Below are 24,513 nucleotides of genomic sequence, written 5' to 3' on the forward strand. Positions count from 1 at the left end.
AGATGCAGCCAAGACCTTAGACACTCAACTGTTAGGGTGAATTTCACTTCCGTTGGAACTGATTTCTTTCTTTTCTTTTTTCTTTCTTTCTTTTACTTTCTTCCCCCCCCCCCCTTTTTTTTAAGTTCAACTGACTTAACTGTGGATCCCACCAAAAAAGACTCATGTCATTTATTGTAAAAGGCTTCCTGCCCTGGGTAAGGATGCAGAGCTAACCCCGAGAAGGGAGGGGCTTTGGTGAATGAGGACTTTCTAAGCCTGAGCTGGTTAGCCTGACTAGAACGAATCGAAAAGCCGTCCCACATTAAAAGATTGGGAAGGTTGGAAATTTTGAAATCCTTGGAATCACAGGAGGAGTCCATTAAGATTCAAACCCCGGTTTTAGTGGGCTGAGAAGAGGGAGACGCCGCGGGGAGCTTGGGGGCGTGGGTGGGTAAGGCCTTCCCTCCCGGAATCCCAGACGCGACTTCGGGGGGCGTCCCCCATCCGTGCCTCTCGGTCCCGCGGTAGATTTCTCCCAGCTCCTGAGCCGGGCCACGCTTCACGCCGGCACTTTCTCTGCCACCTGATGCGTGCTAGCGGTCCCTCCCCCCGACCGCTCAGTCCGTCCGGAGAAGGAGCGGAATCTGCTTTACTTTCTGTTCAGTAATTCCGGAAAGCATAACCGATTTGGCTGCGGTGAAGAAGGCGCTCGGATCAGTGACTTTTTATAAAACACCCCGACCACCACAAACGACTTTGGAAGTTGCCCAGAAAGGACCAGTCTTCGGGATCGCACCGGTCCTAAGCCCTGGGTTCGAGCACGGGCGCTGCCCACTGACTTCAGGTGTGAGGATGCTGGAGCACAGCCGCGGGGAAAGGTCCCCGAGCCCCGGAAACTAGAAGTCAGCCAGGAACGGCCCGGGCGTGCGGGCGCAGGGGCGGCGGCGGCCGCCAGCACCTCGCGCAGGTCCCGGCCGGGCCGCGGGGCCGGGTCACCTGACTCGCGGAATTTGGGGCCGCGCGGGGTGGAAGGGGAGGGGAGAGGCGAGCACCTCCCTTCTCGCTCCCGCGGGATCCAGGTCGGCGGGGGCCGGCGCCGGGCGGCCACGTGGTGGTGCTGCCGCTGCCCCCGCCCCGCCGGCCCAGCCCGGGAGCCGCGGAGCCCACTGACCCCCGCAGCTGGGGGAGGAGGAGGGACCGAGGCGCAGGAAGCCGAGCAGGAAGCGAGCCCGGCGGCTGCGTTTTCCTGGGGAAGCGGCGGGCGGAGTGGCGCAGCCGGCGGGTCCCCGGAGCCTCCGCCTGGATGGGGTGAGTGCGCGGCGCCGAGAGTCGGGGAGGCTCCCTGGAGCGGGGTCCCGGCTCGCCGCCCCGCCTTTGTGTCTGGGGCGCGGGCGAGGGGCGGCGCGCCGGGCGCTGGAGCGGCTTAGCGGGCTGGCAGCGAGGGTCCCGCCACCGCTCCCTTGTCTGCCGCCGGCCGCCGACAGTCTGCGTAGGGCGGGGAGGATGTGGGGACCCGAGTCCGAGGGAAGACCGGGCCAAGTTGGGAGCGGGCTTTTCTCCTGCCCGACCCCCGCCACTCGCGGGCCGGCGGCGGCAGGGAGCCGGGCAGGGGCGGCGGAGGGAGCGCGGGCGGGAATGAATGGCCAGCCCGGCCGGTCGTCCTGGGGGGCGCGGAGTCAGCACCGGGTCCTACCTGCCTGGCCCGCCCCGCGCCGCCCCCCTCCCGGCACCGCGCTTTTGGGCTTGAGCCGCCTCCGCGCAGAACTTGGAGTTGCTGGTGAGGGAGGCGCGAGCGGGAGACTCCGGGTGGCTCCGGCGACCGAGGGTCTGCTTTTGTTCCTTTTCTGACTCTGGGGAGCTCTTCGGCGGGCCCAGAGGTGCGGGCCTGCTAGTGCCCCTCGCTCGTCGTGTCCTTTTCCCCGCCGCATTTTCGAGGAGGGGGGGCGGGATGCTGGAGTTCGGGCCGACTCGGGGCAGCTGGGACTTCGGGAGAGGGGAGCCCGCCCGCCCGCCATCTACCCCAGCCTCTGCCCAGGTGGGTGGGTATCCTCTCCAACCCACCTTCCCTTAGCTGCCGGCTCAGGCAGGTTGTGGCCGAGCTTTAGTTTCTGCAGTTTTTAGGGTTCGCCTGCTGTTCCCTGGTACACGCTCTCCTTTGCGTTTGGACCTCACACCCCCCTTTTGTGGAGGGGGCTCAAAGCCCAGGGAGGCAGCCGACTGACGGGACAGATGGAGACCAGTGAGAAAGGGAGGAGTTACAAGTGGCCTCCCAGGGACTGGAGCCTGGGCTATAGGTCCAGGCTGGCGCGGCTCCAAGGAACCCGGGTCCGCGCAACTTTATTTCCAGCAGTCAGGGCGTATCTGGGGTTCAAGGCCGCCCACCACGACCATTGGGTTCTCGCGGCCGCAGGCGCACAGGTGATTTGCTTGGGTCTCCGTTTTCCTTCTGGGAGAGGAGAATACCAAGCTGGCTGGGATAGGGAACCGTTGCCAGTTTTCTGGAGAACGTGATTTCCGAACTGTAAGGGCCTTACGGGGAGGAGCTGGTTTGTCCATCGGTCGGGCTCAGCAGAAGCTCATCTTAGAGAGGAGAGCCTCACCTTGTGGTTTGAACTAAGTTGGAGAAGAGCTGGTGTATCACAGGGAGGCTGGGTTTTGATTGCTCTGGCCTCCACCTGTTCACAGGTGTGGCTGGGAGTTTTATTGCTGATGGATGTAATCTGATCTCTGTTCTTAATGATTCCTAATCGGTGTCTTTTTTCCCCCCTTGGGTTTTTGTAAGAGCATAGACTTTAAAGTGAGGAAGTTTATCCAGTTCTTATGATTTTTAACCAGTGCTTGTGCAACACGAATTGGGAGAGGTAGTCCTGTGCTGGGGGATCCCGGGTTTTTTCATCTCCATTCATTGAAATGCTTCACTATTTTTTTTTTTTTCGGTTTTATACCTCTATTTGACAATCAGCGATTAGTTCTCATCCACCTTAACTGTCTGTAGATCTTTGGAAGTGGTGACAGGTGCACAGGTAACCAACCTGTACAGCTTGTTTGGTGAATCTCCATCCTCGTATCATTTTTCGGGGCAACCACAGATGGGTGCGGTATGGGATATTCCTTATTCCTTTGGCCCAGGCAGCTTTGTTGAGCCTGGGGTCCACGCACACATCTGGGATTCCCACCTCCTTCATGGCAGATTTCCTTTCATTCCTCTTGAAGCCGACTCCATGGATGCACTTGTGAATGTCAATGCTGTATTCTCTGGCAGAGATGATGGCAGAATGGCCCTTCTTGCCATTCTTGTTTGAGGGAGCTATTCTACCAGGCCCTGGTTGGAAAGGCTTCATTAATTTATTGTAGCATTTACATGCCTTAGACTTGTTTTATGGCTTTTTTTGGGGGGGCGGTTGTAACCCTATTGTGAAAAATCTTATTACTATTTGTGAAATTGAATAGAATGAGTGGATGCTGGGCCGTGGAGACTCTGTGGGGTCATCATAGTGCCCCGGACATTGAGGCGCTGTCTCCAAAAGCCTCTTCGAGGCAGGTACGCCTTGCATCACCCCCGTCTTACAGGTAGAGAAACTGAGGCTGAGGAAACGTGGTTTGCAGTTAATGGAATATGATGGAGGAAATTTTTCTCTTCCTTTTTCCTTTCAGAATAAAAATAAATATGAAATATTTCACACATGCATAATAGACACTACTTGTGTTTAAGAGTTGCTAATTTAAAAATAGTTGCTAATAGCTCCATATTTGCTTCATATCTCCCTTAATAAAAGTAAACTGCAACTGAAATGTTTTTTTCCATCCCTCCTCCTCTTCCTCCGTTCCCAGGTGACCTCTAAAGTGAAGTTAGTGCACAGTTTCCAAACATGTTTTGGTATTTTGGTATATTCTCTATTCATAAACAATATCTGTGAGCTTGTGTATTTCATATTCTAAGTAAAAGGCATAATTCTCTCTCTATATACTGCTTGCATTTTTAAATTTGTCACTGTTTTGAGGCACATGTAGCTCTTAATTTGTTTTAGGGGCTACAGAGAATTCCAGTGTATAAATAAATCCTAGTATATGGTTTCCTTTGCCAAGAGAAAATTAGAAGATTTCCAATTTTTCACTGTTACACTTTTTCCTCTAAGGACAGTCGAGGCAGTTGCTCTGTTTTCTGTTTTTAAAAATTTTATTTATTTATTTTATTTTTTAGGGTAACAGTGCTATTACAAACATCAGAGACCTGTTTGTTCTATACCTATCCCATTCATTGCTGGCAGGTGGGGTCTAGGTAATGCATTGTTTATTGTTTCATTCCTCAACTAAAATGTAGGGTGTACATAGGGTCTCTCTTGCTTACCTGTTGAATGAAAAAAGTGAATCTGATCCCCCCCCCTTTTTTTTTAGCTCTAAGAGTGTTAGTCAGATTATTTTATTTTGTTTTTACAATTTATATTTTCTTGAGTAAGAAAAGTGCCTCTTAATGGTAAAGGTGAAGCATGAGGTGGAACATGGTGCTTGGGATACTTGTTCCCAAGTGTTTTCTCAGGCATCACCAGCAGCATAACCCCGGATCACCCACTCAACCCTCTTTTCCTCATTTTGTCAAGCTTGGTGACATTAGTTAGAGCAGAGACATGCCTTTGTAAAAGCTTACTTGGAGAGTTTATGAAATGTGTTGACATTTTGCCCCAAATTGTAACCCCTAAATTGGAAGCAATTTAAGGCTTTTAAACACTCTGGCTTCCTCATTATTTCTTCAAATTGCCAGGCACATTTTTGCCTCAGCCCTTGGATTTGCTGTCCTACTGTCTGGACCACTCTGCCCCTAGATCATCTCTGTGGCTGTGTCCCTCAGTCCCCCTGGGCTTTACTCAAGTGTCTGTCCCATCAGCTACCCCTTCCAGCATACCTCGCCCCTCTTCTGTTTTTTTCCTCCCCTCCATGGCACTTAACACCTTCTAGCTCGCTGTATATTTTGATCTGTATTAGTCTCCTTAGTAGAATAGAAACTCAGCGAAGACAGGAACTCTGTCTCTCTTGTTCACTGCCATAGTCCTCATGCCTAGGGCCATGTTGACAAACAGGAGGTACTCAGATGTACGAATGAATATAATGCTCTTTGTGTGTTTTTCTACATAGAACTTCTCTTTCAGTACATTTTGGGAAATCCTCCATGTGCAGGTGGCCCTACAATTGTAAGGGAGTCCCCCTAAGAGGTCGTATTTACAGGTGCCATCAGGATAAGAGACAGAACATCTTATAAAGAAAGCACTCTATTTAAATGTGATTTATCCTACAAAGTACTTATCCATTTTCCTGCCAACACTTGCCGCCACCTGAATTCAGAAGATACCATAAGTAACACGACGCTTGGAAGCACACCCATCTTTCCTCTTCTCGATAACTTCGCTTTCCAACATTTTAAATGTGGAAGACTGTCTGCATTCCACACGGCATCTGCCCAGACAGCCCCACAGTGGTCTCAAGTAATGCCAACCACACTGAATTTCTAGGACTAGAGAGCATATTTCTCTGAACTGTTTGTAGGGGGTATACTCATCTTTGCTGACTGTACATTCATAGTGAGGTCTTTTTGGGGGGGTGGGGTGGGGTGGGAAGATGGTCTTAATCTGAAGATCAGAAGCAACCAGTATATAGTAGGGTCCCTAGGAATATTTTAAAAAATTGTCACGTCGTAAAATCCTTAACTACTGTTACTAAAAACATTCACTGTTCTAGTGTCATGTGTTATTTTGCTAGAAGCCAATTGAGTTTTCTGTACCTTGCATGATGAATATAGGAGTTGACAAAACAAAGCTAAATATATCAAAGGCCTCTTGGGTGTATTTTAAGTGGGTGGATAAGGAAAAGGAGTCTAGGTTTCTTTTCCCTATGAAATATATGGGTATATGATACTGATGGTATCCTTTTAAAAAAAATCACCAGTGTATAAAAGTACAACCATTGTATCCTTTGTAATAAAATTATATTGAAAGAAATCCGTTTATTTTGGACCCAGAGAGGGTTAAACTTTAAGCTGAGAACTGTAAGCTTACAATTATTTATTGTCAAGATGCTACATGATTTATCTTGTTCTTGGTTTATCACTACCCATGAACTGAAAAGTACAGGTGGTTTAATGAAAGGGAAGGATTGTTAATCAGCCATCAATTTCTCAACTCCAACCATCTGCAGTGAACAGAAAGCTAGTCTTTGATATCAGACTCATTGATGGGTATCAGTACATTTAGTATTTTATTTTATTTTTTTAACATTAATATGAGAGCATGCCTGTGTGAGTGCAGAGGTTGGGGCAGGGAGGAGCAGAGGGAGAGAGAAACCCAAGCAGATTCCATGCCAAAGGCAGGGCCCAGGTGGGGCTGGATCTCTAGCCCTTGAGATCAGGATCTGAGCAGAAGCCAAGTCCACCCTTTAGTCAGTACTTTAATAAGTAACTTTACAGACTTAACTATATGTTTCAAAACAAATTCTTCTCTTTGAAGGAGGGAAGTCTGCTTCATTCTTCAGCTTTGTGTTCCATGTGTCCAGTAGAGTATTTGTCACATAGGAAGTGATTAATGTTTATTGAATTACACACACACACACACACACACACACACACACGGGTCATAAAGCTTCCCCTGGAGGTCTTTAGATATTTAGCTGTCCTAGTCTAGAATTTAATGATCCAGTGGCAGAGGAGAGGCATGGAGGTAGTTAGCAAGATGCAGGTTGAAGTTCAGAAGATGTAGGTCTCCTCTTTCCCAAGGTAAAGACATTTCACCTCTCTAAGGCTTAGTTATCTCCCCTTCAGATGAGTCTGCACGTTGTGTTTTGACTGCTTCTCCAGCAGGGTATGGGTGGCAGGTCACCTGGTCTAACCGGACCTGCTATCTGGTTCAGTTTCTTCTGTAGGAAATGGTGTTCACTGGGTATACAGTGACATGCTATATAAATGCCATGACCGTTGGTCACCCCTGGGCAAGGGGAAGCCTTTGGAGTTGTTCATGATTTGTTCATCTCCTTCTAATGATCAGAATCTGATTGTGAGAAAAGCCTCTTGTGGTCCAAGAAGGTCACTTGTACAGTGGGTGAAAACACATTTTTTTCTTTTTTTTTCCTTAAATTGACACTTAGTGAACACAGAAGTTTATTACCAAGTAACCTAACATAAGCAATTCATCTTCTATTGTAGCCATTTCCCTCACAATCATTTATTTACTTTTTTATATTGCAACTCAACTTTTCTTATCCCTGTTAGGTATTGTGATTGGCAAGGAACAAAGTCAGGCTTCTCTTTGCTTTTTTCTTTTATGGTTTCTAGGTGAATTCAGTTTAATCCAGAATGTTTTATTTTTTTCTTTTTAAAATGCTAAGTGACCAAAAAAAAAAAAAAATGAGCCACAGCAACAATCTACTAGACTCTGCTCACTACATCTGTCCAGTTCTTTTTGCTGGCTGCAGCAATAGAAATTCGGCCAGAAAAAGAAACTCTGGCAGAGCTCACTGGTGAGGAGTACAAGGCTGAGCGGCTTCCTTTCGCTCTGGGCAGCACAGAGTAAAGTGTTTTCCTCCAAAAGGAGTCCATTTTGCAAACCAGGGAAGGCCATTTAGCAGTGATTTCTAATGTTTTTGAATCAAAGGTGGACAGTTGCAAAACTGACAAAAGGTTTTGGACCGTTTTTCCTAGGGAGAAATTTGCTCATACACAGTGATGCTATACATTCATAGTCTTTTGTCAGTTTCAAGAGCACAGAACTCCCTGTGTTAAAAGCCCATTTATGAACCTCTTTGGTCTCTCCAGATTAAAAGCCCAAGATCTATTGAAAAAACTTAGAAAATCTTATCAAATGTATGCTGTTTACCTTTAATAGCCATGTCTTAAGCATGAGCAGTACAATTACTAGGAGTCTGTTTTCTGTCACGTGTCACCATATGGGGATGATCACTATATCTGATAACCTGTCGTACATGAGTGTGAAGTATTATACCCTCAGTTGGAAAACCAGTCACTGCCGACCCTCTGACATACCACTGACCAGTTTTAGGAACTGTTTCTACTGGATGCAACAGAATGGCATTCAGAAGTCCTGTGGGGATGGGTAGTCTGACTATTTCACAGAGATCTGATGAATTCTAAGGATGGGTCTTGAGTTTCTCACCCCAAGGACAACCTGTTTCTTGGTCTAGGGCTGGGCCTCCACTGTCTTCTGCTTTCCTGTGGCAATAGTTTCTTTCCTGGCTGTTGTAGTGGGGAATGAAGACGTCCCGGGGCTCTGCCTAACAATTCTCCTAAGCTCCCAGGATAAATCTGGGGTCTGTCTGGTGGAGGAAATCTTCCCAGCATGCTCTGTTCTCTCATCTTGGCCTCCTAGCTTGATGGGGCTGCCTCCAAGAAACCCGAGGGAGACAGGGCCACGTTTCCTAATTGGGAAGCTGACCCTCAGCTGGAAGCCTGCTCTTCCAAAGAAAATTCTTCCGTGGGAGGTAGCAGACGCTGGAAGGAGGTCCTGCCATTGTTAGCCATGCACAGGGAGCTCCTTCAGTCACTCTCCACCTGAGGTGATATCCTCAGTCTCTTCAGTCAGAAATTGGGCCCAAAGGGATATGTACCTGCCTTTAACTGGGCAAGTGATGCAATTAAACCAGTCTGTTCAATTTAATTGAGTACCTTCTCTGCTCTGCACTGTGCTCCTAGGTTGCCCGCTTCTGGGGGTCCAGGCTGGTCTTACTCATTGTCCCATTTCCTGGGCGCAATCCCTGTTGATGGAAACAGTGTTGGAAGATCCGTGGGTGAAGGGTGATAATCTGCCGTCCTGGAGCTTCCCGTCTGAACCAGGCTAACACATTCGCATTGCACTATAGTAGAAGGCAGAGGGTTAGTGATGGGGGAACTCATTTCATAGCTGGACTGAGGCCTAGGGAAGAGAAATGACCCCTTAGAAAGTTACACAGTGAGAGGCAGAGCCAGATAAATCTTCATTCTGGCTGCTTATGGCACAGAGCTTCTAAACGTCCTTTTCTATCTTTCTCTGATGCAGACCGTAACCTTGGGAGTCCTCTGTGTAGCTAGTTCTGGTTTTCTGGTTGATCTCTGTGAAGAAGACTGGTATAGATTTGGATAAGCTGGGTTGGAGACCAGTGGGGAATCCCAGATCCAGCAGATGGCATTGAGCAGGGATCTGAAGGTCAGAAGGGACCAGAACCCAGTCCCTTAGCATACTGCTGAGCGAGAACCCCATGCACAAATGTTTGTCAGGCTTTGTCAGTGAGTTAGTGTCTGTGCTGAGTCTCTTAATTGGACAAGACTGCTCATGTAATTTGACCATCTCCTTCTATAGAAGTTGACACGTTGGTGATGGATCATTTTTCAAAAATGAAAGAGCACAAACCGGCCATGGATGACCATGACCTGTAGTCATTCCACGGCTTGGAGTGGTCTCTTCCCAGCCACCCAGAGGATGCGGGAATGTGTGAGGCAAAAGCTCATGGACAGTGGAGTGCTTCCCCCAACCCTGCCCCCAGCAAAAAGGCAGCCAAAATTAAAAAACAGGCCCTGAGGTCCTGCATGAGCCACCTTGGGTGGTGGCGAGTAGCTTACCATTCTCTCCAGTCGAATTTCCTTTCAGGCCCACCCAGTCCACATTCATCATGGGAGCAAATTGCTTCCAGGGCTCTCAGAACCTTCTTGGATCTTTGTTTCTGTAGACTTAGATTTGGGGCAGGGCAAGGAGCTATATCCTCTCTCTCCCCTGATTAAAAAAAAGTTTCACATTTCTTTCCTAGGAGCTTTTTTAAAATTGGAAAAACTGTTTAAAATATAGGCAGAGAAACTATAACCAATCTCCATATACCATTTGGGATTTCCTAGGACATCTTTTAAAGGAAAAACTCATTTCTGCTGCTAACATCCTAGAGACATCCATTCAGCAATCTTGACCACATCCTCCCTAATTAGATTCTTTCTGTGCTGTGCTACTTTACACCATGTTTGGTGTGCCGTTTGTTTACTTTTTCTATCCCTTTCCTCCAGAGCCTCAGGAAGCCAGAAAGAGAGATCTCCTCAAAATGACTCCTATCCCCGCCTGTCTCCCGGCCCATCTGTTGATGGCTGTTACTGTTTGTGTCTTGTTTGGCGACAAGCTTGCTTTTTTCCTCTTCTTTAAACAACCCCTGATTATTTTAAGTGCATACCCCTTGGAACAAAGAGCATTTGATTCCCATTACATGGCAAGTGGGTGTTTATATCCAAGGTGGCAGAGGGAGACAGAGCGGACTGCTCTGCCTATCCTGGCGATATCAGCATCGGGCTGGGGTGGCAGTCTGCTGCTGGCCACGCCTGCTCCTGGCTTTGGCTTTCAGAAGAAATAGCACCTGTACTCCCTGCCTCCTTCCTGGTTGGCTGGCTGATGGGTGGTAGGATTCTGCTTTTATTATGATATTGGTGCTTTGAATTTTGAAGAATTGCCATATTTCATTTCTGTGTAACTTGGCAAGAGCAATTATACAGGATATTAGAATAATTTCTTAAGGAGCAGAAATGACCTAATCCTAGAGAAGCATCTAAGTATCCAGAAATTCTGCTTTTCCAGATTGTTGCCAAAACAGGGAAACATCCACCCAAAGCTGTAGCTGACCAGCTCAGCTGAGTATAAAAATAGCCATTTCTCTGGTCTGTAATCATTTTTACATTTTGTCTGTTACTGACTTGGTGTCTTTAGGAAAGCTGTATGGAAAAGGACTTTTTTTGACTGGTGAGTTCCTTAAGTGTACTTGTCACGTATAGGCTCTGCAAATGAAAAGGACAAAGGAATAAAAATGCTACCCTCCCCTGGAATGAGGCAGGGGTATGTGTGTGAGGGCCAACAGCCAGAAGAATGCCTTTTTCAAGGCAATCTATTCAGACTTCTTAGAAGGAGCTTTGCGAGTGCCAGCAGCAGATCGGAGAACTGTTCCATCTTTAAAGACAACTAAATTTTTAAGTAGTGAAAAGGTTGTCTCTTGGCTCAACTTTTTTTTTTTTAATTGTCATTTTTACTAGTGTTGCATTTAATAGGCAGCCCAGTGTCTTGGGCTCAGAAGCGGAGTTGAAATCCAGCCTCCGTTTATAAATTGTGCTGTTTTAGCCAAATAAACTTTCTAGGCTAATATTTTTAATATTTATTTTTAGCCAAATAAACTTAACCGGCAATAATGACAATAGCATCTAATTCTGAAGGGGTAGAAGCATTAAATGAGAAAAGACTCATTCATAATGAAATAGCAAAAAAAAAAAAAAAATTTGCGAAGTGAAAAAATTTTGCAAAGTCATCATTTAAGTAAAAGAGAGTTCTTGTGGCTGTTACTCTGCCTCCTAGTGTTAGCACGTTCCTTATCCACCTGCCTTTAAAGAAGGGCTGAGAGACTAACCAGTAGGATTATAAGGGCCCTTGTAACCCACAGCAGGGAGGACGGGTTGCCCTGTCACAAAGACACACCTGCCTGGCATTTTCTGTTTCATTTACAATGTGTCCCTGTATCCTCACCCCTTCATGTAGCCCTTCTATTATTACATCACCAGGTAATGTGGACAAGATGAAGGTATTTTTCCTTTTGTAGTGACTGGTCTTATTCCCAATTGCATTAACAAGTTCCTCAGTCTCGGGGCACCTGGGCGGCTCAGTTGGTTAAGCAAATACCTTTGGCTCAGGCCATGATCCCTCAGGGTCCTGGGATTGAACCCCCTGTCAGGCTCCCTGCTCTGCAGGGGGTCTGTTTCTCGGTCTCCATCTGTTGCTCCCACTGCTTGTGCTCTCTTTCTTTCTCATCTGTCAAATAAAATCTTCAAAAACAACAACAACAAAAAAAACCCAAGTTCCTCAGTCTCTCCAGACAACTTGTCTGGTGTCCGTCCTAATCCAGGCACAGAGCAGTAAAGCTGTGGTTCCAATGAAGATGGTGGCCCTCAGAAAGAAATGATGAGTGAGTTAAATCCCCTGGGAAATGCTCTGCAAAAGCGTCCAGCTGTTGCTAGAGAAAAATCTAGACCTCTTTTCTGGACCGTTGGAGCCGAGTACTCCTTGAGTTTGCCAGAAGTCCATCAGTCTAGAGTGACATGACACCGTTGGTTCATCCTTCCTTCTCCATGTGGCAGAATGAATCTTTTTAAGTCAGAACTTGGAGTATTTACTAGATCTGAGTTGGAGATTTTATGAAATTAAAAGCACGTTGAGCATGATGACATGGTAACATGGGAAGACCTCAGTCCTCACGGCCTGATAGCAATAGGAGCAAGCCACAGGGACAAGCCACACAGGCCATCTTCAGCTTTCTCATGGCAAAAGAAACAAATGAAATGAATTGTAATGAAATACGTGATTTTACCCAGTGTATCCAGAATATTCTCAATATGTATTTGGTGTAAAACTTCTTAATGATAGAGTCGACATTCTCTTTTCAGAGTAAGTCTTGGAAATCCGTTGTGTTTCCCACTTAGCAAGTACACCAGTTTGCACTAGGCTCATTTCAGTGGCTCAGTAACCACATGGGTTGGATGGCACTGATCGAAACAACATGTCCTTGTGTGCTTCCTCTGACCCTAGTACCACCTGATCCCGGGGATGCCCTCAGAAAACACACTGAAGCTTCCCTGAGTCTTTACCCAGTTACCTGGGAGTTTGTCCTTAGCTTCTAGCATTTCTTTAGAGAAACAGAATAGCTTTATCAAAAACTGATTACACGTTGACATTTGTGTTTTGGGTTGACAAATCTGTATCTCTCTGCTTTTGTGCAAGGGCATTGATCTGCATAGACCTCCCCCCGCCCACCTCTCTTGTAGGTGGGTTTGGGTATGAGCCACATTTCTCCATCCCTATGTCCTTGGCCTATAGTTGCTTTTCAGGGCCTATGAGCAAGTAAGACGGTATAGGTTTCTTATTTTTCTCCTTAAATTGCAAGTTCTTGCACAGCCATGACATTTTCCCTCTGTAAACCTTCCTAGCATCATGTACAAAGTACGTGGCTCTGTGGACGTGTAGGGCATGGGGGAACATGTTCAATCCTTGTTCCTTTTCATGGAAGCATTCCCATCTTCCATGTTAATGCTGTTTGTTCCTTATCCCTAAACACAGAAAGTAGTTGGAAATTGAAAGATAAAAGGTCCAGGGTATGGCATTCAGCCTTCACTAGGCAGGTGGTGCTAGCCACCCCCCACCCCGCCCCCTCCATCCCATATGGCACAGGCGTGGAGCCGGCTGGGACTGCTGATGAAAAAAGATTGCAAGGGCTTTTCCATGTGCCCTCGCCGGGTGTCGAAGTGGGGCAGATCCAGGCGGGCACAGCCCGTGGGGTAGGGCGCCTCCATCCAGCCACTGTGTTTGGCTTTGCTCGCAGGTGTCGTGTTTAGACTACATTAGGGTGAGTGACAGCTTGTTTGCCTGCCAGATCTTCAGTATTCAAGGATTAACTGCCTGGGGGATTATCTTTGGGCCTCAAGGCCTCCTGGTCCAGCTGAGCCCCAGCCCTGCACCCCTTACCCCAGGGCAGCTTCCCCATTGTCTGCTCCCCTCCCCTTGTTCCCCCTGTCCTGAAGGTTTTCTTACTCATCCTTAGCCTCAGCTTCCTTGTCTCCCTCCCGGGTCCACCCTCAGTTCTGTGGAGCCAGGTCCCCTGGGGAGCAGAGGGGTAAGGTCCACCTCGTCAGCAGCGTGGGGTCCCTTTTGGACCCAGCTGGTACAGTGGCTTTTTATTTCATGAGGGTTTGAAAATAGTTTTAATGCTATGCATTCACAGGTCAGGGTGATCCTTTCCATTGTGGGCTGGTTCCTGTAGGAGGGTCAAAGGGCAGCATGCTGTCAGAATGGAAATAGCCCAGAAGATCCACACTGGGCCCCAGCAGAGGTCTTCTGGGGGTGACTGCTACAGCAGAGGTGAAGAGTGGAGGGAGTGCATCGGGTAGGGGTGGGCGGGGCCTGCCGCCTGAGGCATAACAGCAGGGAGCAGCTGATGGCCAAATGAATAATAAAAATGCTCTTCTTTACCGAGGGGCTCGAGGGGGGACACGTGGTAGGTCATCTGTTGTGTTCAGCCCTTCTGTAGGTCCCTGAAGTGAATTTAGCTCCTGATCAGAAATGAGCTGATCAGATAGAGGTACAGGTCACCAGAGGCTGTTGAAGTTCTAGGCCCCCTTTGCCTGGGGCATCTGGGATGCCAGCCTGAGCAAGATACAGGAGGTGAGAAGGATTTGTCTCTACTCTTAGATGGCAAGTGACGGACACCCAGCTTGGGCTAGAAGGAGAGTGTCTTGGCTCATGGGCCCCCAGATCCTGTGCTTAAAGGGGATGGCTGCTGCCAGACCTCAGGGATCACTGGAATCAGGGAGCCTCCTTGGTTCTTTTTCTCCCTTCCCTTCCTCCTTCCTCTTCTTCCCTCTTCTTTCCCTCCCCTTTCCCCTTCATCTTCCCTCCTCCTGAAAATCCCAGGGTGGGGGTCTCCCATTAGCCTTGCTGAAGACCCATTCCCATCGCTCGGGGGACAGCTATGGCCAGAATATAGCCTGGCCAGAGGGACAGTGTTTCTGCAGAAGTGGGGTGTGGTTCGCAGAAGAAGGTTGGGCACTGAGGGTTGTAGGCCCACTGCAGCACGCAAGGTGACACCATTCTGTCAAAGGGAATGAAGAGCCTTGCCTTTGAGCGAGCAGACACCCCCTCTCTGTTGGACGAGAGATGAGGAGCATGCTTTTTGGTGCAAAAGGGTTTTGTTTTGTTTTGTTTTGTTTTTTAATGAAAGCACAGGGATGGGACTTGTGGGCAGAAACAGCTGCTGAAGCATGGAGTTTTGAATGCATGATGTTGAAGCAGTGTTCAGACATGACAGTTGGGGCAGCAGAAATAATTCTGTGCTCTCCATCTACCCTCTACTCCTGCTCTGAGGCCCCTAGAGTTCACAGAATCTATATTCTGAGAAGTATTTGTGGCACTGGATTTAATGGGTATAGAAATTCGGGTCGCTCAACAGAGCCATTGTGATCACTGCAATGACATTTTCAGCATTCCAGAATGTGAAGAGTCTGAGTCCTCCCCATTTTGAAACCAATGAAACAGGTGGTAAGTCAATGTTTGACAAGTCTTTCTAGAGTAAAAACACAAATTAAATATAACCATGGATGGAAGCTACCCTCTCAATTCCTCTAAGGATTTTTCACTCTTTAAGTTTACAGATGGCCCTCCTTCTCACTTTTTGTATCTGACATTTAAAAGACCGCATGAGTGTATTTCATAAAATTTACCAGTTTCAGTCCACAGTTGAATCATTTTTGGAATCGTATAGTTGTACAGTCATTACCACAATCCCGTTTGAAACCACTTCCCTTCCCCCAGTGAGTTCCCTCGTGCCCATCGGCAACCTCTGTTTCCACTTCCAGACGATCCCTAATCTCCTTGGTCTCTATAAAGTTGCCTTTTTTAGACCGCGTGCTACAAATGGAATCTCACAACATGTGATCTTTTATGTGTGACCTTCCCTTAGCACAGGGTTTTAAGTTTCATCCATGTTTCAAGGTGTGCTGATGTTTCATTCCTTTTCTCAGCACTGGCTAGCATTCCATCCTGTTGGAAGGCCACATTTTATTTACCTAGCTGGTGGCTCTTTGAGTAGTTCCCACCTCTTGCCAAGCACGAATACCACTGCTGTCACCGTCGGTGTACAACTTTGTGTGGACATATGTTTTCATTTCTCTTGGCGAGATCAAGGAGGAGTAGAATTGCTGGGTTGTGTGATAACTTTTATATTTAACTTCGTAAGAAACTGCCAAACTGCTTGCCACAGTGACTTTTGGCTTTCCACGTTTTCTATTTTTACCAGTACCGTTTGAGGATTGGACCTGTATTCTTAAACTTGATTGGTTCTTTTGGGTTTCCAGGTGGGTAAAGCCCCAGGCACGGACTGGAAGAAGCTAAGGTGCGTAACATGTGCTGTACCGCTCGTGGTTGACGTCAACACCAAAGATTTAGGAACATGGAAAAGAAAGGGCATTTGAGAGATCTAAAAATAATCTCAACGTGAGGGATGATCTCATGGAGTCTTTTTGCCGTAGCATGATTTTTGTATTCCAGAAGTAGTTAGTGTTGATTCAGCCTGTGCTTTTTAAATTGGGTGGATTTAGGGCTTGAGGTAACTTTGGGGCTTTTCCTTGGGTGGGCTTCCCAGAGCACGTGAGTAGCAGGTTTGACCAACTGGACAGTCATGTTGCCAGGGTCCTGGCCGACTTTGCCTCGGTGCCGCTGGCCTGACTCAGTCACGCACCTAGATTGGTTTTGGTTGACAGCAGGTGTGATTTTTAAAGAAGAATGATGTATTTGTGTCTCTGGAGAAACGTCATCCTCTGGATATAGGCAAGTTGTGACTACGTTAGGGGAGATTAACGCTCTCAAGAGAGTTTTACCACATGACTATTACGATACAGTATCCGAATGACATTTACAATTTTAAAAGAATGTGGTCATTCATTTTCTTGGGAAAAAGTGAGATATTAGTGCATTTTAGAAAGGATTCACTGCCAAAATGAAACTATTGCTTATGTCTTTTTCCTTCTAAACTTTTTTCTTTCTTATCATCTGGGCACTCTTTTAACAAGCCTGCACCTTAGTTCATAAAAAAGATGACATCTATAAAATCACCTGGTCCATATTTAATGCCAGGTAGAATTTGTGTGTTTTACGCATTCCTTTATTTATTGGTAAGTATCTGGTTTGCTGAATAAATAAGCCTCCTAAGATATAATCCTTTTTTTTTTGAAGATTTTTATTTATTTATATGACAGACAGAGATCACAAGTAGGCAGAGAGGCAGGCAGAAAGAGAGAGGGGAAGCAGGCTCCCCACTGAGTAGAGAGCCCAACGCAGGGCTCGATCCCAGAACCCTGGGATCACAACCTGAGCCAAAGGCAGAGGCTTTAACCCACTGAGCCACCCAGGTGCCACATCCTAAGTTGTAATCCTAAAGCAGCTTTCTTTAATATCCCACTCTGAATTTTATTCTTTAAAGGTAGTATGTCCCTTGTCTCTGTATGAAATCTAGGACTTCAATTTTAAAAAATTCTGCAATTTCAACTGCAAAGTACCCCCCCCCTTTTTTTAAATTGAGGTATAATTGACTTACCTAATATTGGTTTTGGGTGTGTGGTGTAATGATTCGGTATTTGTATACATTGCAGAATGGTCCCCACCATAAGAAGATCTCTCTCCTCACTTTCTCCTGGCATCTTGCTGTCAGGCCTTGTGTAACTCCCAGGGTTAGGGTGGTGGACTGGGGGTGAGAGGGGTGAGCATGGTGGGGGGAGATCCTCCCCAGTCTCCACACAAGCTGACCCTTTCTGTTACCAGTTTTTGAGCGAAATCCTTTGAAAATCTGCATCTGGTCCTGGCCGCTTACTTTGGAAGGAAATCTCTTCTGTATCTTCATGTTTCCAGTTTAGCGCTTAGTGTCCATTCATTCATTGACTGTTGACTTGTTCAGCCATCGTGAACTTGAGGGTTGACTGGAGAGTCTTGCCGAAGTTGGAGTTGAAGGGTTGCACCGATTTAGGATGGACTTTTTCCTTATTGAGCGGCTCTTTGAGTGGACGTGGTAGAATCTCAGGCCAAGTAACAGAATGGGGGGTGGGGGGCGGGCATGTTGGTTTGGGAGGAACCTTGGCCTGCCCCTTAGGCTCTCCTAAGAAGCTGATAAAATCTCTATCCTGAGAACTTGCCCCAGGAAGTTCTGTCTGATGGTCCTTGTTCTCAGTTGACTGTCACATTCCATTATTCAAAATGGGGGGTTCTTTGGGCTAAGATCTGTGGTTGGGGGGCTGCTCTGTGAGGAGTGTAGCCCAGGAGAGGAGGGCAGGCAGGGTGGTTTAAAAAGGGGCAGCCTGGTAAGACTTCATTGACCAAATGTTGTTTTTTCTATTCTTTTCTTTTTTCAGTTTAGTATCTTTCTGTGTAGTGGTGAAATCTAATCCCGTTGCCTTCACTCAGATCCCAGTGCCGCTAATCCAGTGCATTGGGACCAAAGAGGGCTTTGCCGAGGTCAAAGGAGTGAAGTCTAATGGCTATTCAGGTGCCTAACCCGTATCTTTGTTCTACATATTCATTCATGAATCATTTATTGATTGTACGCTGACGGCCGATGACAGAATATAAGCAAAATGAAAATCCTACCCTAAAAATCCTCCATCCCAAAGTAAGTAAGCAGCCTGAGATGCACATTTTCAAATTTGTGGAAAGCTGATAATGGGAGTCTTGAACCCCTCATTCACATCTAGGTTGTAAAAGGGTCAGAGTGTGTGGAGATTGGGAGAAGATCTTTCCTTGGAAGGACCATACCATGATTCCCACTACATCTACTCAACGCCCCCCTGTCGCCCCCAGAGAAGCTTATAGGACTGCTTAAAGAGATTGGACCAGTGTTTGACCTTCGCAGATCTGAGATGGACATGTCTGTTGTTGGAAAGCTTAGACAAGATGCCCTCTCCTCATCAGCTTGCCCAAACCCTGAGTTTCCTTTAAGGCCATGTTACAAAGATGTCTCTGATTTTTTCCTAGCCCTTGAAGATTTCCACTCTTTGAATTCCTGCAGTATTTGACACTGAATTACGAGATGTCATACCCTTGGTGGACTTTGAATCCTCCTCAGTGTCTGCTGAGCTCTCTCAAAACCTAAATGTGTGTTTAAAATTCCGTCTTACTGGGATAAGCATGTATCTGCTGTGGAAGAAGTCAGGTGAGGGGGAACAGTACTTACTGGCTCCTGGTTCCCATTTGATGTTCTTTATTCCGAAGCCGTGGATAGTCGTAGGCACAGGCAGAGACTTCAAGATCCTGGGAACCATTTGGCTGGCATGAGGTGCTGTGTGTGTTGTCAAGGTCAACTTATGGGGAAAGTTGACCCGGAGAGACCTTTTATAGAATGTGTTTGTTTTGCCAGACTGAGAGGATGGAGTGTTTATACAGCTTTTGGTTGAAATTCCTTTTTTGTTGCAGAGAGATTATTGTCTGAGGAAACCAGCACTTGAGGGGGAAGAGGTAGGTGCTGGCCAGCCGAGAAGTATTTTAATTTTAGTTCCTTACATTTGTTCAAGGTTTTATTCAGTGCTTTGGAGGGTGAATCTGAATTTTCTCAAAAAACCAAACCAAACCCTGAAGCCAATCTTGGAGGCTTAGCATGGGGTAGTGTTACCGTGTTGCTGTAGAAGCCTCTCCACATTCCGTGGTGGAAGGAGTCCGCAGGCAGAGGACCTTGTTCTTTATTCTGCTCCTCTGGCTGCCCCAGTGATTCCCAGGGACTGACCGTAAACTGCTGCCCTTGTGCCTGGTGTGTCCTTGTGATGTGAGAAAACGTACCCCTGCTTGCAGCTGCCATTTGCCTTTGTGCGTTAATAGTACTCCCAGTGGCCATGGGGAGCCAGCTTGGTGCTCTCTTAGAATTTCCAGTGTGGAGGGCTCCCGTCCCCCCGACCTCCGTTCCCGACTGCTGCACACCCCAGGACTGTGACAGATTCAAACACATCTGAGGCTTGATGATAATGATCTCTCCTACCTCCTTGTACCACGTCTCTAGTGAAAGTGTCAGTTATAGGTCTACTATCCCTGGTTCTAGAACAGTGTCTCCCCAGTCGAATTGAACATCCGAATCACCTGAGGAGATTAAAAAAAAAAAATGACAGATTTCCAAGCCCTACTTCTGATTTTGGGATCAGAATACCTGGCTCTTCCAAGAGGACTCTCCCGGGCTGACAGAATTGGCAGCGTCGCCTTATGAAATAATCCGTGGGTCCTACATGGGGGTGCGTGTGGGTGGGCGTAACTTGAAGATAGAGGAGCTTCTTTCTGACCACTTCATTTGGGTGGGTTATGGTAGGGAAATAGCTAAATAAAGAAAATCTAGGAGCAACCACATTTTAGCATTAAGGTCATTGCTTGCTAACCTTTGTTCCTTTGAAGTTCTTTTTTAGTTTGGTCCAGAGATTTCTAACCTGGAATTTTCCTAAGGCTAAGGATGAGGGAAGGTAGTGGAGATCATATCTGTATATATATATGTGTGTGTGTGTGTGTGTGTGTGTGTGTGTGTATGTGTGTGTACGAGAGAGAGAGAGAGAGAGAGAAAGAGAGAGAGAACGAGGGTAAGAGAGAGCGCATGTGTATGCAAGCATGCTTTGTTGAGATACTATTCACGTTCTTTTCACTTAACCCACTTGAGTGTACAGTTGAATAGTTTTGGTATGTTTCCAGGTTATGAAGCCATCACGACAATAGATTCAGCATCTCCCCAAAGGAAACCCTGTATGTGTTGTAAGTCATTTTTAATACTCAAAGAAATCTAACCTTCATGATAAAGCTGTATAGGCTAATATCAAGGTTTTTTGATTCAGGCTAGAATTATAGCTGATAGAGGTCACTCATGCTTAGCTTTGATTGAGAGTTGCATTATTTTTGAAGGGAAAATGGGTTTATAAACCTCGTTTGTTGGATGTTGGCTTTCAGGTGAGAGGGCAACAAGGTTGTGCGTCTCTGCACTGTTCCATCCTAACCAGTTGACTTGATGTCACATGATGACTGGTGACCAGCAATGGAAGCCATGTTTCCAGGACTTATTAGGTTTAAAGATTTTATTTATTTATTTATTTTAGAGAGAGAGCGTGTGAGCAGGGGGAGGGGCAGAGGGGGAGAATCTCCAAGCAAACTCCCTGCTAAGCATAAGCCCCGCCCGCCCTCCAATGTGGGCCACAATCTCATGACCCTGAGATCATGAACTGACCTGAAATCAATAGTCAGATGCTTAACTGAGCTACCCAGGTGGCCCCAGTGATTTCTTCTGGATTCAGCAGGCAAATATTAGTAAACTAATATTTCTGCGCAGTGCGTAGATGTGCTTTATTCTTGGAATAAGAGTCCTTACAACTTTTCCCATATATATGTGACCCTTCGCCCTCGTTTTGTACTATCCTGGTTAGGCTGGTGCACAGCTGATTCACCCTCACTGCAGCTCTTTTGAACTGAGTTATCTTGACCAAGTGACTTGTCCAAGGACTGCTATCAGTGTAGCCAAAATATACTGATGTCACTTGTTGTCAAGACAGGCTATCGCCTAATCTGGGCTTTGGAAGTTTGGATTTGGGAATTGGGGCTATGAGTTTTCAGCAGACCCAAGGAAGTTCAGTTCCTGATTTGCCTGTGGGTCTTCTTGGGGAAGGGAAGATGCAGGGGCACACAGAACCCAGCATCGTGTCAGGGGCAGCTTGCTTCCCATTGGTCATGACTTCCAGGTGCTAGATCCTTCCATGAATAGCCGGAAAACAGTGACCTTTTACTAACTTTAATTACTCCCCGGCTACAGTTCTTGTTTCTAAAAATTACTATTCTGTAGGTTTCCAGAACCTCTTTACCCTTGACCTCTACCTCTTTCATCTGGGAGTTGTACCCATGGACCACCCAGCTATCACACACCCAGACCCATGACTCCAGGAAGACCTGCATTTCACAGCTAATATCTGCTCCTGGGAATTTTGGGAATTAAGTGCTTTATTTACTTAATCTTCTTCAAATAGGAGTTTGCATATTCTCACTGCCCTAATTAAAAAAAAAAAAAAAGACAAAACAAGCACATAGGAAAAAGCACAACACCCACAAAAACCCCCATGACCTCAGATAAACATCTTACCCACCATTGCCTAAGACACTGTGTCCTACAACCGAAGGAATGCTTTGGGTTCTCCCTTGGTGGGCTACCCAGTTTGTGGACTCTGAAAGCCTTGGCTTCTCTTTTCTCCCTTTCTTGTTACATGGATTGGGCTCCTTGGTTATTGACCCTTCACCCAAAGGTGGAAGGAGTTGAACTCAAAGGCTGATTGCTGTTTTTGTGGAGAACCATGAGCCCGTGGTGGTTTGTGAGTGTCTGATTACCATGATTTCTGCTTGGATTCATCAAAAGGTGGTTTGCTTTGACATGAAAAAGGTCTGTTGTATAATCCTGCACTTTGACAGTTGGGTTCCCTGCCTTGTCTGTCTCACTTCGAGATTCTCAGACCTCACTGTGCAAAAGATACAAACAGGGAGATGCCTGGGCCCTGCTCCCTGAAGTTGTTTCCACAGGATGTGGACTAGGATTTTGCATTTAGGATTGTCCCCGGGGCCTTCTGATTCGGATTCATACCTACTAGCCAATAGCGAGAAGCTGTCTTGGAGTTTGTGCTCCGCTGTTCAGGTACCAGCCCAGCCTGTGGTTAAATGCTGGGTAATTAACAAGGTCTAATTACAGCATGTGTGGTTGCCAAGGTAACACAGTCACGCCTGCTCAGGCTGGGAAGATGGAAAAGGACCCCAGTGAGACTGCAGTGGGGTGTGGCCTCCAGATTAATGTCATCTAAGTGCTTTATGATTGCCTGGGTTTGTGCCCCATCCGTCCCAAGCCCTGTTTAATGACAGCGGCAAAAATGAAAGTAAACAATGTTAGAATACAAGCCAGAAAATCGCTGGACGACTTCTGGAGGCCATGATGAGGACCCGAGGAGGGATGAGTGTAGCCATTCAGTTGCTTGTATTTTTCAGTTTAGTCGATAATAAGTTTAGTCTTTAGTCCAGAATAAGATGGTGAAGGAACAGGAGATGACCTTGAAAGGCTTTTGAAAACGAAAGGCCAGCTGCGGTTAAATATTGGAGTGCTCTTCCTTGGTGCTCTAATGGCTCGTACGGTTCAAGTTCATCTGTTCTCACTTTGTCATTGAGGCTTGACGTGACATTTATCGAGTGCTTCCTGTGTGCCGGGAACTTGCACCTAGATTTTCTTGCCCTTTTGGCCTAAATGCAAAGGTTCCATGATCTGTAATTTTCCAATTTTTGAGGGTGGAAAAGATAGTCTATACTATATTTTAGCACAGGATTCTGTGTTTTGGTTTTAGTTTTGAACCTGTAGGGCAATGGGAAAGGCAGTCCGCTGAGCTCAGGTTTCCTAATGTCTCTGAGGTTCCATCGCCACCTTGGGACTTAGCTTGAGAATCAACCATCTTAACTTCTGAAGGGTGACAACCCTTTGCAGAATCCGGTGAAAACTGGGAACTACCTTCCCTGGGGGAAAAAAGTACATATGTATTTTTTTAAAAAATTACATTCATTTTCCAGGAGACATCAGACCTCCTCAAGGAGGTGATTTCCTAAGAGTTTGCCAGCCTCAACTGGGAATCCTTGGGTCCCTCGAGACCTTGGGGTGGGGGATGGGAGCCCTTTTCATTGTTTAGAGTGGCTTCCTGCAGAATGAGGTTTTTGAAGAGGGAGGTTTTGTTGTTCCTGGCATTTTTTACTAACTGCCCTATGAGTGCATTTGGGAGGGAAAAAAAAAAAAGAAGCCACGCTGAGAAAAATAAATAGGGAATGAATGGCATCTGGAATATGAACTGTTTTCCTTGTCACTCCTTAACTATCGTGGCCCTTCAAAAGGAGGCGATGGAGTGATCGTATCATGAACCCTTGCGGCATACAGTTTCTCTTATACAGTGACAGGAAAACTCGTTCTACTTTTAACCTTGGGGAAGCTGAAATTTAATAAAGTTTTGGTGAACTTGAGAGTGTCAGAAGGTTCTAGGGACTACAGGGAGGGGAAATAACATGTTCTTTACCACTTCTTAGCTTCTGATTCCGAACATCTTCCTAACTCAATCCCGATGGCCCGCGGCCAAAAGTTGTCCTCTCATCAGGAGGGAATATCTGTGGGGTTTATTTGGAAACCTAAAGATTTAATTTTTTTTTCTTTTTTTCCCCCCATTCTCTGCTCAGGTGTTGAAGAATCTCTAGAGCTTGGGAAAGCTGACTGGACTAAACATGAAGAGCTTGAAAGCCAAGTTCAGGAAGAGCGACGTAAGTAGGCGGTGACTCACCGTCTGTCAGCTCCACGCTCCCTCTCCTGGGGCAGGCGGCACAGCTCTCCACTCCCACCGTGATAAGGCCCTGGGTTAATCAACTACAGGAACCAGAAGTGCTCGCTGGCCCTCAGCTCTGGGTGGCTCTTGTGAATGGCGCGCTCTGGGTTCCGTGCTGTTTGCGTCAATAGCTTTTGAAAATGACTTCTTCAGTCCTGTGGTCTGCGTCTTGTAGAGAAAGAAACAGTCCATTCCAACATCTTAAAGAAAAGAATTGGTAAAAACCTTGGCATTTCTGAAGCCCCCCCAAATCTGATTCAGAATGTCCGTTTTAGGGAAAGATGGTCTGGTGAGAGTAGTTAAGGAATTACGTGTTAGCTTGGTTCATCTTTGGCTTTAAGAAGGTTTTTGTTTTTGTTTTTTCAAACTCTCTATTAAGGCTTTTGTGGTAAAACAATAGTATCTCTTGCTGCCTGCACCTTGACTCCCCCTGAATTCCTGGGGTTCTTACTCATTTGTTATCCATCGTACAAGATTTTGGGTTGGAGGAACCAGTTCCGATGTCGGGTTATGAAACAAAGTCTCCGAGAGGAGAAACTGGAGAAAAATAGCATAGCATTCTTATACACGTGGTGTCTTAACGCAAGGTCACCTCCGAAACCCTGCTGGGA

The 24,513-nt window shown here is 46.5% G+C and overlaps 1 protein-coding gene and 1 pseudogene across 1 annotated transcript in view; one reads left to right on the forward strand and one right to left on the reverse strand.

Annotated features, from left to right (window-relative positions):
* Window positions 1-1,085: 1,085 nt before the first annotated feature.
* The window catches only part of RAI14 (retinoic acid induced 14), a 135,720-nt gene continuing 112,292 nt past the window's right edge, over window positions 1,086-24,513 (forward strand). Inside the window, exons 1-2 of the mRNA XM_032851293.1 lie at window positions 1,086-1,290; window positions 23,760-23,840. Of these exons, the coding sequence (XP_032707184.1) occupies window positions 23,805-23,840 (36 nt within the window). The 5' untranslated portion in view covers window positions 1,086-1,290; window positions 23,760-23,804. The remainder of the gene's footprint in view (window positions 1,291-23,759; window positions 23,841-24,513) is intronic.
* Window positions 2,948-3,323, reverse strand: LOC116864399 (annotated as a pseudogene).

The sequence above is a fragment of the Lontra canadensis genome, unplaced genomic scaffold, assembly GCF_010015895.1.
Source record: "Lontra canadensis isolate GAN:19392208 unplaced genomic scaffold, GSC_riverotter_1.0 scaffold5, whole genome shotgun sequence".
Lineage (NCBI taxonomy): Eukaryota > Metazoa > Chordata > Mammalia > Carnivora > Mustelidae > Lontra > Lontra canadensis.